Source organism: Atta colombica, unplaced genomic scaffold (genome assembly GCF_001594045.1).
Source record: "Atta colombica isolate Treedump-2 unplaced genomic scaffold, Acol1.0 scaffold3, whole genome shotgun sequence".
In the NCBI taxonomy this organism is placed as follows: domain Eukaryota; kingdom Metazoa; phylum Arthropoda; class Insecta; order Hymenoptera; family Formicidae; genus Atta; species Atta colombica.
Window position 1 is genome coordinate 261,117 of NW_017259403.1, and position 11,391 is coordinate 272,507.

At 34.8% G+C, this 11,391-nt stretch overlaps 1 protein-coding gene across 1 annotated transcript in view; it reads left to right on the forward strand.

Annotated features, from left to right (window-relative positions):
* LOC108690186 overlaps positions 1-6,547 on the forward strand; it is a 55,072-nt gene extending 48,525 nt beyond the window's left edge. Inside the window, exon 2 of the mRNA XM_018197361.1 lies at positions 6,341-6,547. Coding sequence (XP_018052850.1) covers positions 6,341-6,547 — 207 coding nt within the window. The remainder of the gene's footprint in view (positions 1-6,340) is intronic.
* Positions 6,548-11,391: the final 4,844 nt, after the last annotated feature.

Here is an 11,391-nt window from a genome sequence, read left to right on the forward strand (position 1 = left end):
ATATATATATATACATATACCATACAGTTTATAAAATTCTATTCAGAGCTTGAATGGTTAAGGATAATGGCGTAATTATAGACCGCAGGAGCTGCTCAATATCCGTCTGTCGATGAATCCATATCCTTCCATATTGCGTAAGATATCACCAATTGCAATTTCCACATGGAATACAAGTCCTACGCTGATTTCTATGTCTAAATATTTATAAACCGCAAGCGTTAATGATCATCCCTTCCCAAGAAAAAGGTATAACGAGGTTTCGAATGAGAAGATTGTAAAAGAAATAAAAAATAAGCGATACGTAGAAAAAAATGTATAATATATAAAATATATGCACAACATTTTTTATGTAATTGAACACAAACTTATTGTTCCCCGCGTGCTTCACCCCGTTGAATCGAAATGTAATAGTTCATAGTTCATGAATTTTTTATCGGAGAACTTAGCGATAGCTGTCGAATCCGTCTGAGAGACTGCGGTAATGTCCGGGTTCTTTTTTTAAATAGTGTTCCCTTTCACATTTTTTACATATCCCAAAGTGGGGATTTTTTCTTTTTAGATACTTTATACTTCGAAGAATAGTTGTGATATGATTGAAGGATACCAGATACTACGTTCTCGTGTATAAGTGCCATAAATGTATTAAATTAAACTGATTCAATCTAAGTTCACAGCATTATGTATTAGTATTGCGAGTAAGCGCGTTTCACAATCCAAGTTCTCTAAATCAAATGCATCATCGACGAACAATATTGTTTAATCATTTTCATATAGAGTAACTCACAATTCTCAATTAACGTTTTAGAGTATATATAATACCCTCACATGTTTCTTCTGCGGTGGCCGCAGTGGAAACTATCAGACTTATCCATTGGAATGGCATTATAAGAATGCATTCTGACAAGCCTTGTTTGTCTAAGATGATCAGAATTTTTTTAATTGAATCTTTTTTTATTACACCAACAATAACATACATCTGTTCCCACACTTTTTTCAAATAAGAATTTTTTAGCGTATCGCTGCAATTGTAATAAAATCGCCCTTCGAAAATGTTAAAAAAACACATTACAAACATGTTAAGACACGTAGCATATTAAAGAAATGACGCAACAACCATAGTATATAAAAACGAAAATATACACTCAGCAGTCAAGTTTGAAGTTTCTTCAACATTATATCGGTTATATGTTATATGTATATATTTAATGGAAAAATGGATTTTGCACCTCACGAGGATGAAGTGATGGACGAAGAAATAAATGATCAACATGAAGAAATATCTAACCAGGAAATGTCCGATGAAAATCATGCTCTGTCAAATGATTCGTGTTTTAGCAGTGACACGGAGAACGATGGTGATATAATTAAAGTAATACCACCTTGATCAAAAAGTTCCCGGAATTACCACCAGGTGCTCTGAGTCAACTGATTTGAGTTCTGTTTTTTTGGTTAGGTTGCCACATCTATCATTGACATTCCTACCAAATTTTATCACCATAGCTTGACATTTGTAAAAGTTACGCCGTCTTGAGTACATCTACCTCTGCACGTATTTTCGATTTTTTACAGTTTTAAAAATGGAATGGATTTTGCATCATGATAACGCACCGTCGCACAGTGCCGTTATTATCCGTGAATTTTTGAAAAAAACGAAACGAATACCATCCAACAGCCATCGAATTCACCTAATATGGCTCCCCAGATTTTTTTCTGTTCAATCGAGTCAAAAAACCATTACGGGGAACGCGTTTTAACAGCCGAAAGGAGGTAATGGAAAAATCGAAGACGGCTATACCGACAATAGAGTTCCAGAAATGTTTCGAGAGCTGGATAAAGCGCTGGCATAAGTGCGTTGCAGTCGATGGGGAGTACTTTGAAGGGGACAATATCTCTTTTGATGAATAAAACTTGTATTTTAAATTTTCTGAATGAATTCCGGGAACTTTTTGATCAAGATAGTATATCGAGATTTAAATCGAGCTCAAATAAACATCTTACGAATATCCTGTGAAAAAGATGTGCTGCATTGAGTTTTACTGATGTTCATGGAAAATATTGCTCATCATGCATCGTAAGAATAAACAATTTTCAAGTCTTCCGTTCGAAAACATGATACCGTATGTGCAATTCATGAAGGTTATTCGTGTTCGAAATGCAAAGGTTTTCTTTATCAAATAATGCCGTGTAACATGTGTCTTATTTGCACACAGTGATACAAGGTGACAGTGTTGTCAAAGATACAAAAACAGACTAAAAATATATATTTTCTCAAAACTTTTTTAATGAAAAGACTGTGAAAAAAAAGGATATTATAATATAGAGCAAACGAAACGTAATCTGGTGGAACAAGCCGCTCAGTTGAATACGAAAAGAATTTCTTGCGTGGGAACAATGATGCAACGATTTCATCGAATCGTTGGAGGAACAAAGCAGCATTAAAAAATGTCCGTGATTACTTTTCGGTGTTAGAAAATCCTTAATTGTATCGCACGACTCGAGAGTTTAAAAGATTCGGTGCGCGGATGTCTCATGTAAGTGAATGCCGGTTACAGCGCAGGACTCAGATAACGCGATATACTGCAAATCCGTATTTTAAAACACATATGTATATTATTTGACTGAAGCATTTTTAACACATTTCTCACCGTTTTAAATTACAACACACTTAAAACATTTTATTTCGACTCATTTTAATATATTATATCAAATTAATATGATTAAATGTGTTTATTTAATATAAGGCATTTAAAACGTGGTAGAAATTTAGATAAGGAGCTAGTATGGCTCTTGCTTCCTTAGCGAAAAAAAAATTTTTTTTATTATTATTACTTCAATTTTTCCACTTTAATTTATTATTTACTTTTTCATATTCCTATATTCTGTCTTATTAACTACAATTAATTATTAAAAATCGCATTGCTAGTAAGATTTGAACCTATGATCTCTAGAACGATAGCCTAATACCATATATATAAATAATTAAAAATTATGTAAAAATTTTTGTAATAAAAAAAGTTCTTTGAGAAAATAATAAATTATTAGATGTACAACTTTGCTTCCGCCGTTTTTTTTCCGAAATTCGAGGCTTTATTGTAAAAAACTGGTTATACATTTATGATTCAAAGTATTGTCCATCGCTGGCCACTTTCTCCCATCTTTCGGGTAGCGTACGAATCCCGCGTCGAAAAAACTGGTCATCTTTTGAGGCTATCCACGAATCGATCCAATTTTTTATTTCTTCATAAGACCGGAAGTGCTGGTCAGCCAGGTCGTGTGCCATTGATCGAAACAAGTGATAGTCAGAGAGAGCAACGTCTGGAGAATAATCGGCGGGTGGGGTAGGACTTCCCATTTCAACGTTTCCAAGTATGTCTTGACCACTTTCGCAACATGGGGTCGAGCATTGTCATGCTGCAAAATCACTTTATCGTGTCTCTCGTTGCGGCCGTTTGTCTTTTAATGCTCGGCTCAAACGCATCAATTGCGTTCGATATCGATCACCTGTGATTGTTTCAGTCAGTTTTAACAGTTCATAATACACTACGCCGAGCTGGTCCCACCAAATACAGAGCATGACCTTGGAGCCGTGAATATTCGGTTTGGCCGTCGACGTGGAAGCATGGCCGGGAACTCCCCATGATTTTCTGCGCTTGGGATTATCGTAATGAACCCATTTTTCGTCCCCAGTTACAATGCGATGCAGAAATCCCTTCCGTCTTTGTCTTTCAAGCAGCTGTTCACAAGCAAACAAATGCTGTTCAACATCTCTCGACTTCAATTGGTACGGTATCCAATTTCCTTCTGAATCATTCCCATGGCTTTGAGGTGTTTTGAAATGGCTTGTTGTCACTCCCAATAATCGTGCTAATTCTTCTTGATTTTGACAAGAGTCTTGCTCAAGTAATGCCTCCAATTCTGCATCTTCGAAGACCTTCTCTCTTCCACCGCTATGCCGGTCTTCGAAATCACCGTTCTTGAAGCGTTGAAACCACTCACATGTTCTTTCACTAATAGCGGCCTCACTATAAGTATTGGAGAGCATTCGATGAGCCTCAGCCGCAGATTTCTTCATATTGAAGCAAGAAATTAAAATCTCCCGCAAATGACGAGAATTTGGCTCGTAAACTGACATTTTCAATCGAGAATAACTTTATGATGCAGACACAAATCGACTAATGTTTCTATGGGGTTATGTTGACAGATGCCCAAGTTTCTTGTATGACGTCTATGATCTATTTATTTCGACCACTACTTACCGCTAAAGCCATCTATAGGAAAACGGCGGAAGCAAAGTTGTACACCTAATACATAAAATAATATAATACATTCTTTTTTTGCTTACACTATTTTAGTTTTTTTTTCGAATTCAAAATTGAAGATCCACGCAATAGATAGAGCGAAAAACTAAATGATTGTGCTGTCAGGTTACCGAGCGAAGACGACAAATGATTGAGCTTTGGCAATTACATCAGGAAGGAACATTCATAGTCTATGCCGACTTGGAATGCACTTTGGAGAAGACGGAGAGGGATATCGAAACGTCCAGCTACACGTAACAGCATCATCGGATATTTATAATAGTTTAGCATATTATGTTCGCTGTTCGTACGAGGATTTGTTGTGTATACATAAATTTTGTCGCGATAACGATTGCGTCGCCGAGGAAAAACTTAGCGTATAAAATAAAGACTAATTTGTCCACTAACGTTTCCATGGCAGATTTTTTTTAAGCGAGATGATATGATAAATTTTAACATTGCCACGTGTGTAAAAAATCGTTTGCGCTGGATGAGTACATGATCATTACCACTTGATCGATACAGAGGTCCCGCGCATTCAAATTGCAATTTGAATTACAGAGATTCATTTTGCATTCTCATAGTTTTTCATAATTTATCGAGATACGACGCGCATTTTATTAAGAATAATTATCGCTATAAAGGATGTGTAGATATGCTTCTTATAATAAAAGAAAAATATATTTCCTTTACAAAACATGTCGATGACACTGCAAATAATAAGAAAAAATATATAAAATTATATTTTATTGATTCTTATAAATTTCTCAGTTTAGAAAAATTGGCGTCATATCTCGATAAAGATAAATTGAAAATTACACAGTCAGAATTTTTCAACCTCAGCGCGAAGGATTTCGATTTTCTCACATGCAAAAGTATATTTCTGTACGAGTACACTGACTATGTCGAAAAATTAAAGGAAACCGAGTTATTATCGCAAATTATTTTACAGCTCGCTGACAAGTGATACCGTATCCGAGAGCAATTATCTGCGTACGCCGTCAAAGTGTAGCAGCGATTCTCCATTCAAACACTCGGTGAATGTAACGAGTTGTATTTGAAGACAGATGTTTTGTTGTTAACCGATGTTTTCGAAAATTTCTGTAACAGTTGCATCGCGAATTACGGGCTCGACCTCGCGTTATTATACACTACCTGGTTTTATATGGGATATTGAAACATACACGAAAAATTCGAACTTCTTATGGATATTGATATGACATGGTCATGTTCGTCGAATGCAATATACGTGGAAGTCTAAGCCAATGTTCAAACAGATATGCACAGCTAACAATAAGTAGTCGTACGATTCGATACCATCAACGTATTTTGACTTGTACGGTTGGGCAATGTATTAATCGTTACTACACGCCGATTTTCGATAATGTAGAAAATTTTGATGTTGCGACCATCGCGACAAATTTACCTGTGGGTTATGTTCTCGAAATAGATTTGAAGTATCCGCAACATCTTCATACAGACCTACTATCTTTTGTCTAACACGCGAGAAACCACCCGAGAGAAGAAACTCTTCGCTACGTTGTATGATAAGAAGTGTTATGTAACTCATTATCGTAATCTCATAATCTGTAACTCATTATAGCAATGTACTCGTCAGTCATTCACTCAAGTGACGTCGAGTCATTCACTTTGAATCGCGAGAGTATGACTGTCTTTACGCTACTGTATACCGTGTTTAAGATTTTTTTGCCGATTGTAGGAGTTACATCGATAGGTCGCATTCCGATAGTTCAACGTTTTCGTTGTACTCTCACACGAAACGTAGCAAGTCGATCCATTTGTAATTTCCATTGTGCGTAAATTGTTTCCACATATCGTTTTTCAATGTACGAACTGTTCAATGATCGATGCCTTCATTACGAAATACGTTGAATAATGATTTATGTTGTGTTTTTTCAAGAATTTCTGTACGTTTGTGTAAAATTCTTTTCTCATATCGATTACAAATTTTTCGGGCATCTTCTATCGTCTCGAGTTATCTTTGCTATCGCTGTATAGCCATATTTCTTTGTTTTGAGCGATACGGCCCATGCATGCTTACTCAACACGTCGATAACGGTAAAAATGTAGTGATAACCTTTGTTGAATCGTGTGTAAGGGCGCATTTTTATTACATCAGCCTGCCTTTTCAAGATTTTTTTTCTCAAACATTTTTTTGTCATGGTGTGCAAAAAATGTTAGAAATATCTTACGCAAACGTTGATCAATATTTCGACATTGACTAAAGCTACTGCGTATTCCCGTTTCAATTTATAATAAGGCCAGCTTCGCGAAACTCCTCATGGCACGCGATATTACACCTTTTCTGACTTTTTACCTGACTTGTTATTTGATTTTCACGTGGTATGCCCGTTTCAACTTGTATTTTATTTGACACTAAGGGTGCTATTATATTCTTATATTCTTATATTCTTATATTACCCTTTGCTACTCACTATTGGATTATTCGTTTTATGATTGCGCCTATGAGCATTATCAACAGTATACTTGTTTATCATTCTCTTTGCTAGTTTATCATTCTCTGTGTAAATAGTGTCGTCGGGAATTTTTTTTGAAAAGTAATTCGTACAACCCAAGTACTTTTGTACTTTACTCCATCTATGATCACGAAATCACTCGTGTCTAAATCGAACTGTTTATCACAGAGCATCGTGCCAGTCTCTGAGGTATACATATTATATAAACGTGATCGATCTTCTTTTTTCTGCTTCATCTATCTAAAAACCATCATCTTCAATATCTTCAGGTTTTCTTTTTTTAATAATTTTATCCTTTGCAATATTTCTTTCTTAATCATCTGAGATTCCTTGCCAGTGATGTTTTCGAACAATCTCTCAGAGGTCAATCTTTCAGAGGTTCAACGACAGGCTGAAAGTATCTCTCCGTTATATCTTCTTTTATTTTACCGATTTTCAAAGCGCGATACTTTTTATGAATCGAATCACTGGTTTTCGCAATCTGCTTCGCTACTCTTTCACGATCCTTCAGCTCCTTGCTGTTATCCATGTTGTACTCGAAAGGGAACCTTGTGTAGTTGACGTACCGACAACGATTAACCACATTACGGTATCGGATACTCGTTAAATTTTTTTTTGTATCGTCCATTTGTGAGCGCGCTATCTTTGTTTATCACTACGAATCCATATTTTTGCTGCCAATAACAACGACACAATAGAAATCGTAAGACATGTTGATATTTACATAGTCATTGTATACATGTTTCAGATTGATATCATCCTGTTTGAACAGAATCAACAGATTTGCATTATCATGTATAAGATGCTTCAGTATTTTTGCATATGTCTGACAGAGATAGAAACAGTCGACGTCTGCGTGTCGACCCACCGCAAAATACTCTCTAATCTTGCTTATCACGTACCATGTCGTCAAAGATGAAAATAGAATTTGGAAGCGTCTCGTTCGGTGAAACGACATCGCTATTATTGGAGAATGTAAAATAATCAATTTCTTCAATCGGAACTAATAAATTCTATCGATATTTTGGCTGTTGCAACGAATACACGTTCTCGAAGCGTATGCCATGTGGACTTTCCAAACTTATCAGCATGTTTATTTTGCCGCAGTTTGAAGGACCACAGATAATACCACGTATAGAATTCGACAATATATTTCCATGCTTGCACATTTCTTTTTTCTGTCTCTATTTGTTGCCGACATTTTTACTTTGATTACTTGCGATTGTAGCACGAATCTTATATCTTTACTTTCTCCACGATACTGATATAAACTGAAAAAATTGCACCGAGAATGGACCTATTTATAGAAGCGCGTAGAGCAAAACTGCTCAGTATTGAAAAATGTTTTATTAATGTTTCTTGTGTCGGATAACTGTGATGTGCATAGTTTAATCAAAGAGTTAGAATATATATCGAAAATTATTTTGTTACAAAAGTTTAAAAATTACATAGATCAACTGAGACAGATTACCTGAGCATATAATATTAAAGTTGTTTCAAAAATTCAGCAACATTGTCGGTGCTTGAAACATTATAATTTATCTTGTCATCGATCACATATCGATGATCTGACAGCATTTATAAAAAATTGTGAATGTCAACTACAACAACAAAAGTTGCGGCTTTTTAAATCGATGAACGCACTTCTGTTCGAATTACATATCCCGGATATCAATTTTGCGGTCCAGGAACACATTTAGAAAAGCAACTGACTAGAGGCAATCAAGGCATTAATCCGTTGGACTCGCGAACACGACAGCTTATTCAAGAAACAAAGAGACAAGAAACAAAGTTTTCTCGCGAAACGATACGTAGCTGATAAAATACTCGCCGAGAAAGCACGGAAATGTATTACTGCGAGATCGACAGATTCGACTCTCGAGAGAGTTGCTGCCATCGCTTTGACGGCTATAAACGACAAGATGAAAATTGGTATGAGTTTGAAAAAACAGAGAAGAAGAAATTAATGAAAAAAGCAAATACTCCCGATGACAAAACGCGGCAGTTTCTATTCTGTCGCTCCTGAAAGTCATTGGCTCGCTGGTTGGCGGCGCGGCAAAAGTTGCAAACGCTATAAACGACAATAAAGCCGCGCAGCGTCAATTGGAAAAACTAAACTATCATAATTGTGTCATTTATTCGTTCCTCCTCGTATTAATAATCATGGACGAGAGATCTCAACAGAGAAAATTAACAAAAATAAAAAAGAGTCAAAGAAAAATAAAAATGCCTAAGGATGTAAACTACCAACGTAGAATTGCAACAACTAGTAAACGCATTCCATATTTTAGAGGTATTTTTATATACTACTTTACTTAATAGGAGGAATGTATCGAAACGAAAGCGGTATCATAAATTTGGATAATGCTGATGGACCAGATACTCATTGGGTGGCATACGCGAAGCGGGCAGATGCTGTTTACTTTTCTTCGATTACCGAAAGAATTGGTGAGATATTTGAACATAACGCAAATCGAGTATAATTGTACGCCTAATCAACATTTTGATGAAAGTAACTGACAAATGTGTCTGCAATTTTTACAGATAGTTAAGATCAGTTTAAGAATTGACATTGCACTCTTTCAACTCAAAATTCATGCAAACACGATTTAACATTCGTTAAGATCAAAGTCACTGGAGATTGTTTCTCTTATTTTTATTTTTATGTAATTTTTAGTACAAAAATTAAAATAAAAGGAATCTCTAATAATCTTGATCTTGACAAAAATTATCCAGGTCATTCTGAACAACATTTAAGAGGTTTTAACTGTCGGATACCTTTCATCTTGCTAATATCGGCGGTACTGTAACCTTCAAGCCTTATAACACGAAAAATACTTCATGAAAAAATATTATTATAGTGTTTTGAAAAGTCCTTAAGGTGTATTACAAGAATGTAATGAAAAATAGGGGATTCCGTTTAAAAAATTGAAAGTGACATTGCTTTAATCTTGATAACGCTACCCAAGATCAGATTGATCATCATCACTAAATAGATCATTCAAAAAAACTTTTGTCTGAAACATTTTTTCCTAAAATGCTTTGTTTCTGAGGTAAAATGGGTGTATGTGTGGAGACACCCTATATATAAAGATTTCTTGAAAGCTTAGAACAGTAATTATGAATTAAAAATATAGGCTGAATAAAAGAAATTTTATAACAATAAGAGATCTCGGTTTAAATAAGATGCGTTTGTTAATGATTTTTAATTCTCTTTAATCTCTTCCTTTTCTTTGTCTTCCCTTGTCTTTTCTTCTCTTTGATTCTCTTTGTTTTTTCCCTTTTTTGATCTTTTTTGACACTGTTTAGCAAAATGAAACTATTCAGTTACTATTCAGTTGTCGAACTCCGTTTTCTGAGTGTCAGTATCGTGTGATGCGAGGTAATCATTCCTTAAAATGAAAATTAATGTAAAATTAATAAAAATAATACAATATTTTTAATTTATGATTTAGCGACATTTTTTTACATACCCTTTATAATTATTACGAGCTGTGAATTGTCTAAGCGAAATGGTTCCATATATTCTTCTAAGGGCAATTTATGGCACATTCATTGATAAAAATCTTTTTTAGAGTAGGATGAATGTTATCCCTAGGTTGTTTCCTCCAATTTGTTATATAAATTGCTTCTATATAAAAAAATGTAATTTCAGGTTTTGTTTAATGACAAAGTTAAAAAAAAATCCGGAAAGAATATTTAAAAATTATCAAATAAATATAATTTAATAAATGAGAAAATAACATACATACACACACGCGCACACACACGCACGCACACACGCACCCATCCATTATATTATTAATACAGGTTTGAGATCAGGTTATCTTTAATTGCGAGAATTGCATAGCAAATATTTGACAACAATACCTAAATTCAAGACGACTATAATATATATTTCTTTACATATATATTTTTAATATTAAATAATACATGATTTTATATTTGCTATATATTTGCTATATATTTATATTTGCTATATATTTACTATACTTAAAATATATATTACAGGAAGAAGAATAGGTCGCTGATCGTGAAGTCAACTACTGTGCGAGAGAGAAAGGTATACAAGTTCTTTGCAATGCGCATGTGCTACTCATCTCCACTCAATTGCGCAGGCAATCTCCGTTGCCCGCGCAGTTCACGTTTCACTTCCATTCCACATCGTTCATATATTCGTAAACTAACAACATCAGTGTGTAAGAAACATTAACACAACTGCACAATTCGCACAGATGACAGCGAACGCCAGATGCTGACTGATACTGACGCATGCGCATTGCAGTCAAAAAGAGATCTCTCTACCTTTCTCTCTCGCACAGATGTTGGCTTCACGTCGGTATACGGGCCAGTATAGGAAATTACTTTTCCTAGTAATATATACTCTAAGGCTATACAACATGTGCAACTAAAAGAACGATTATGACCTTATCGAGAACTTGTAGAAGTGTCATGAATTATCTTGAATAAGTAAACAAAAATATTATATAATTAATCATAAAAATTAAATGTGTAATACTTTTTACATTTAATTCTATCGTTTAAAGATAATCAGTATGTGAAAAAGAGAAAGGATTACCTTCGATGTTCTC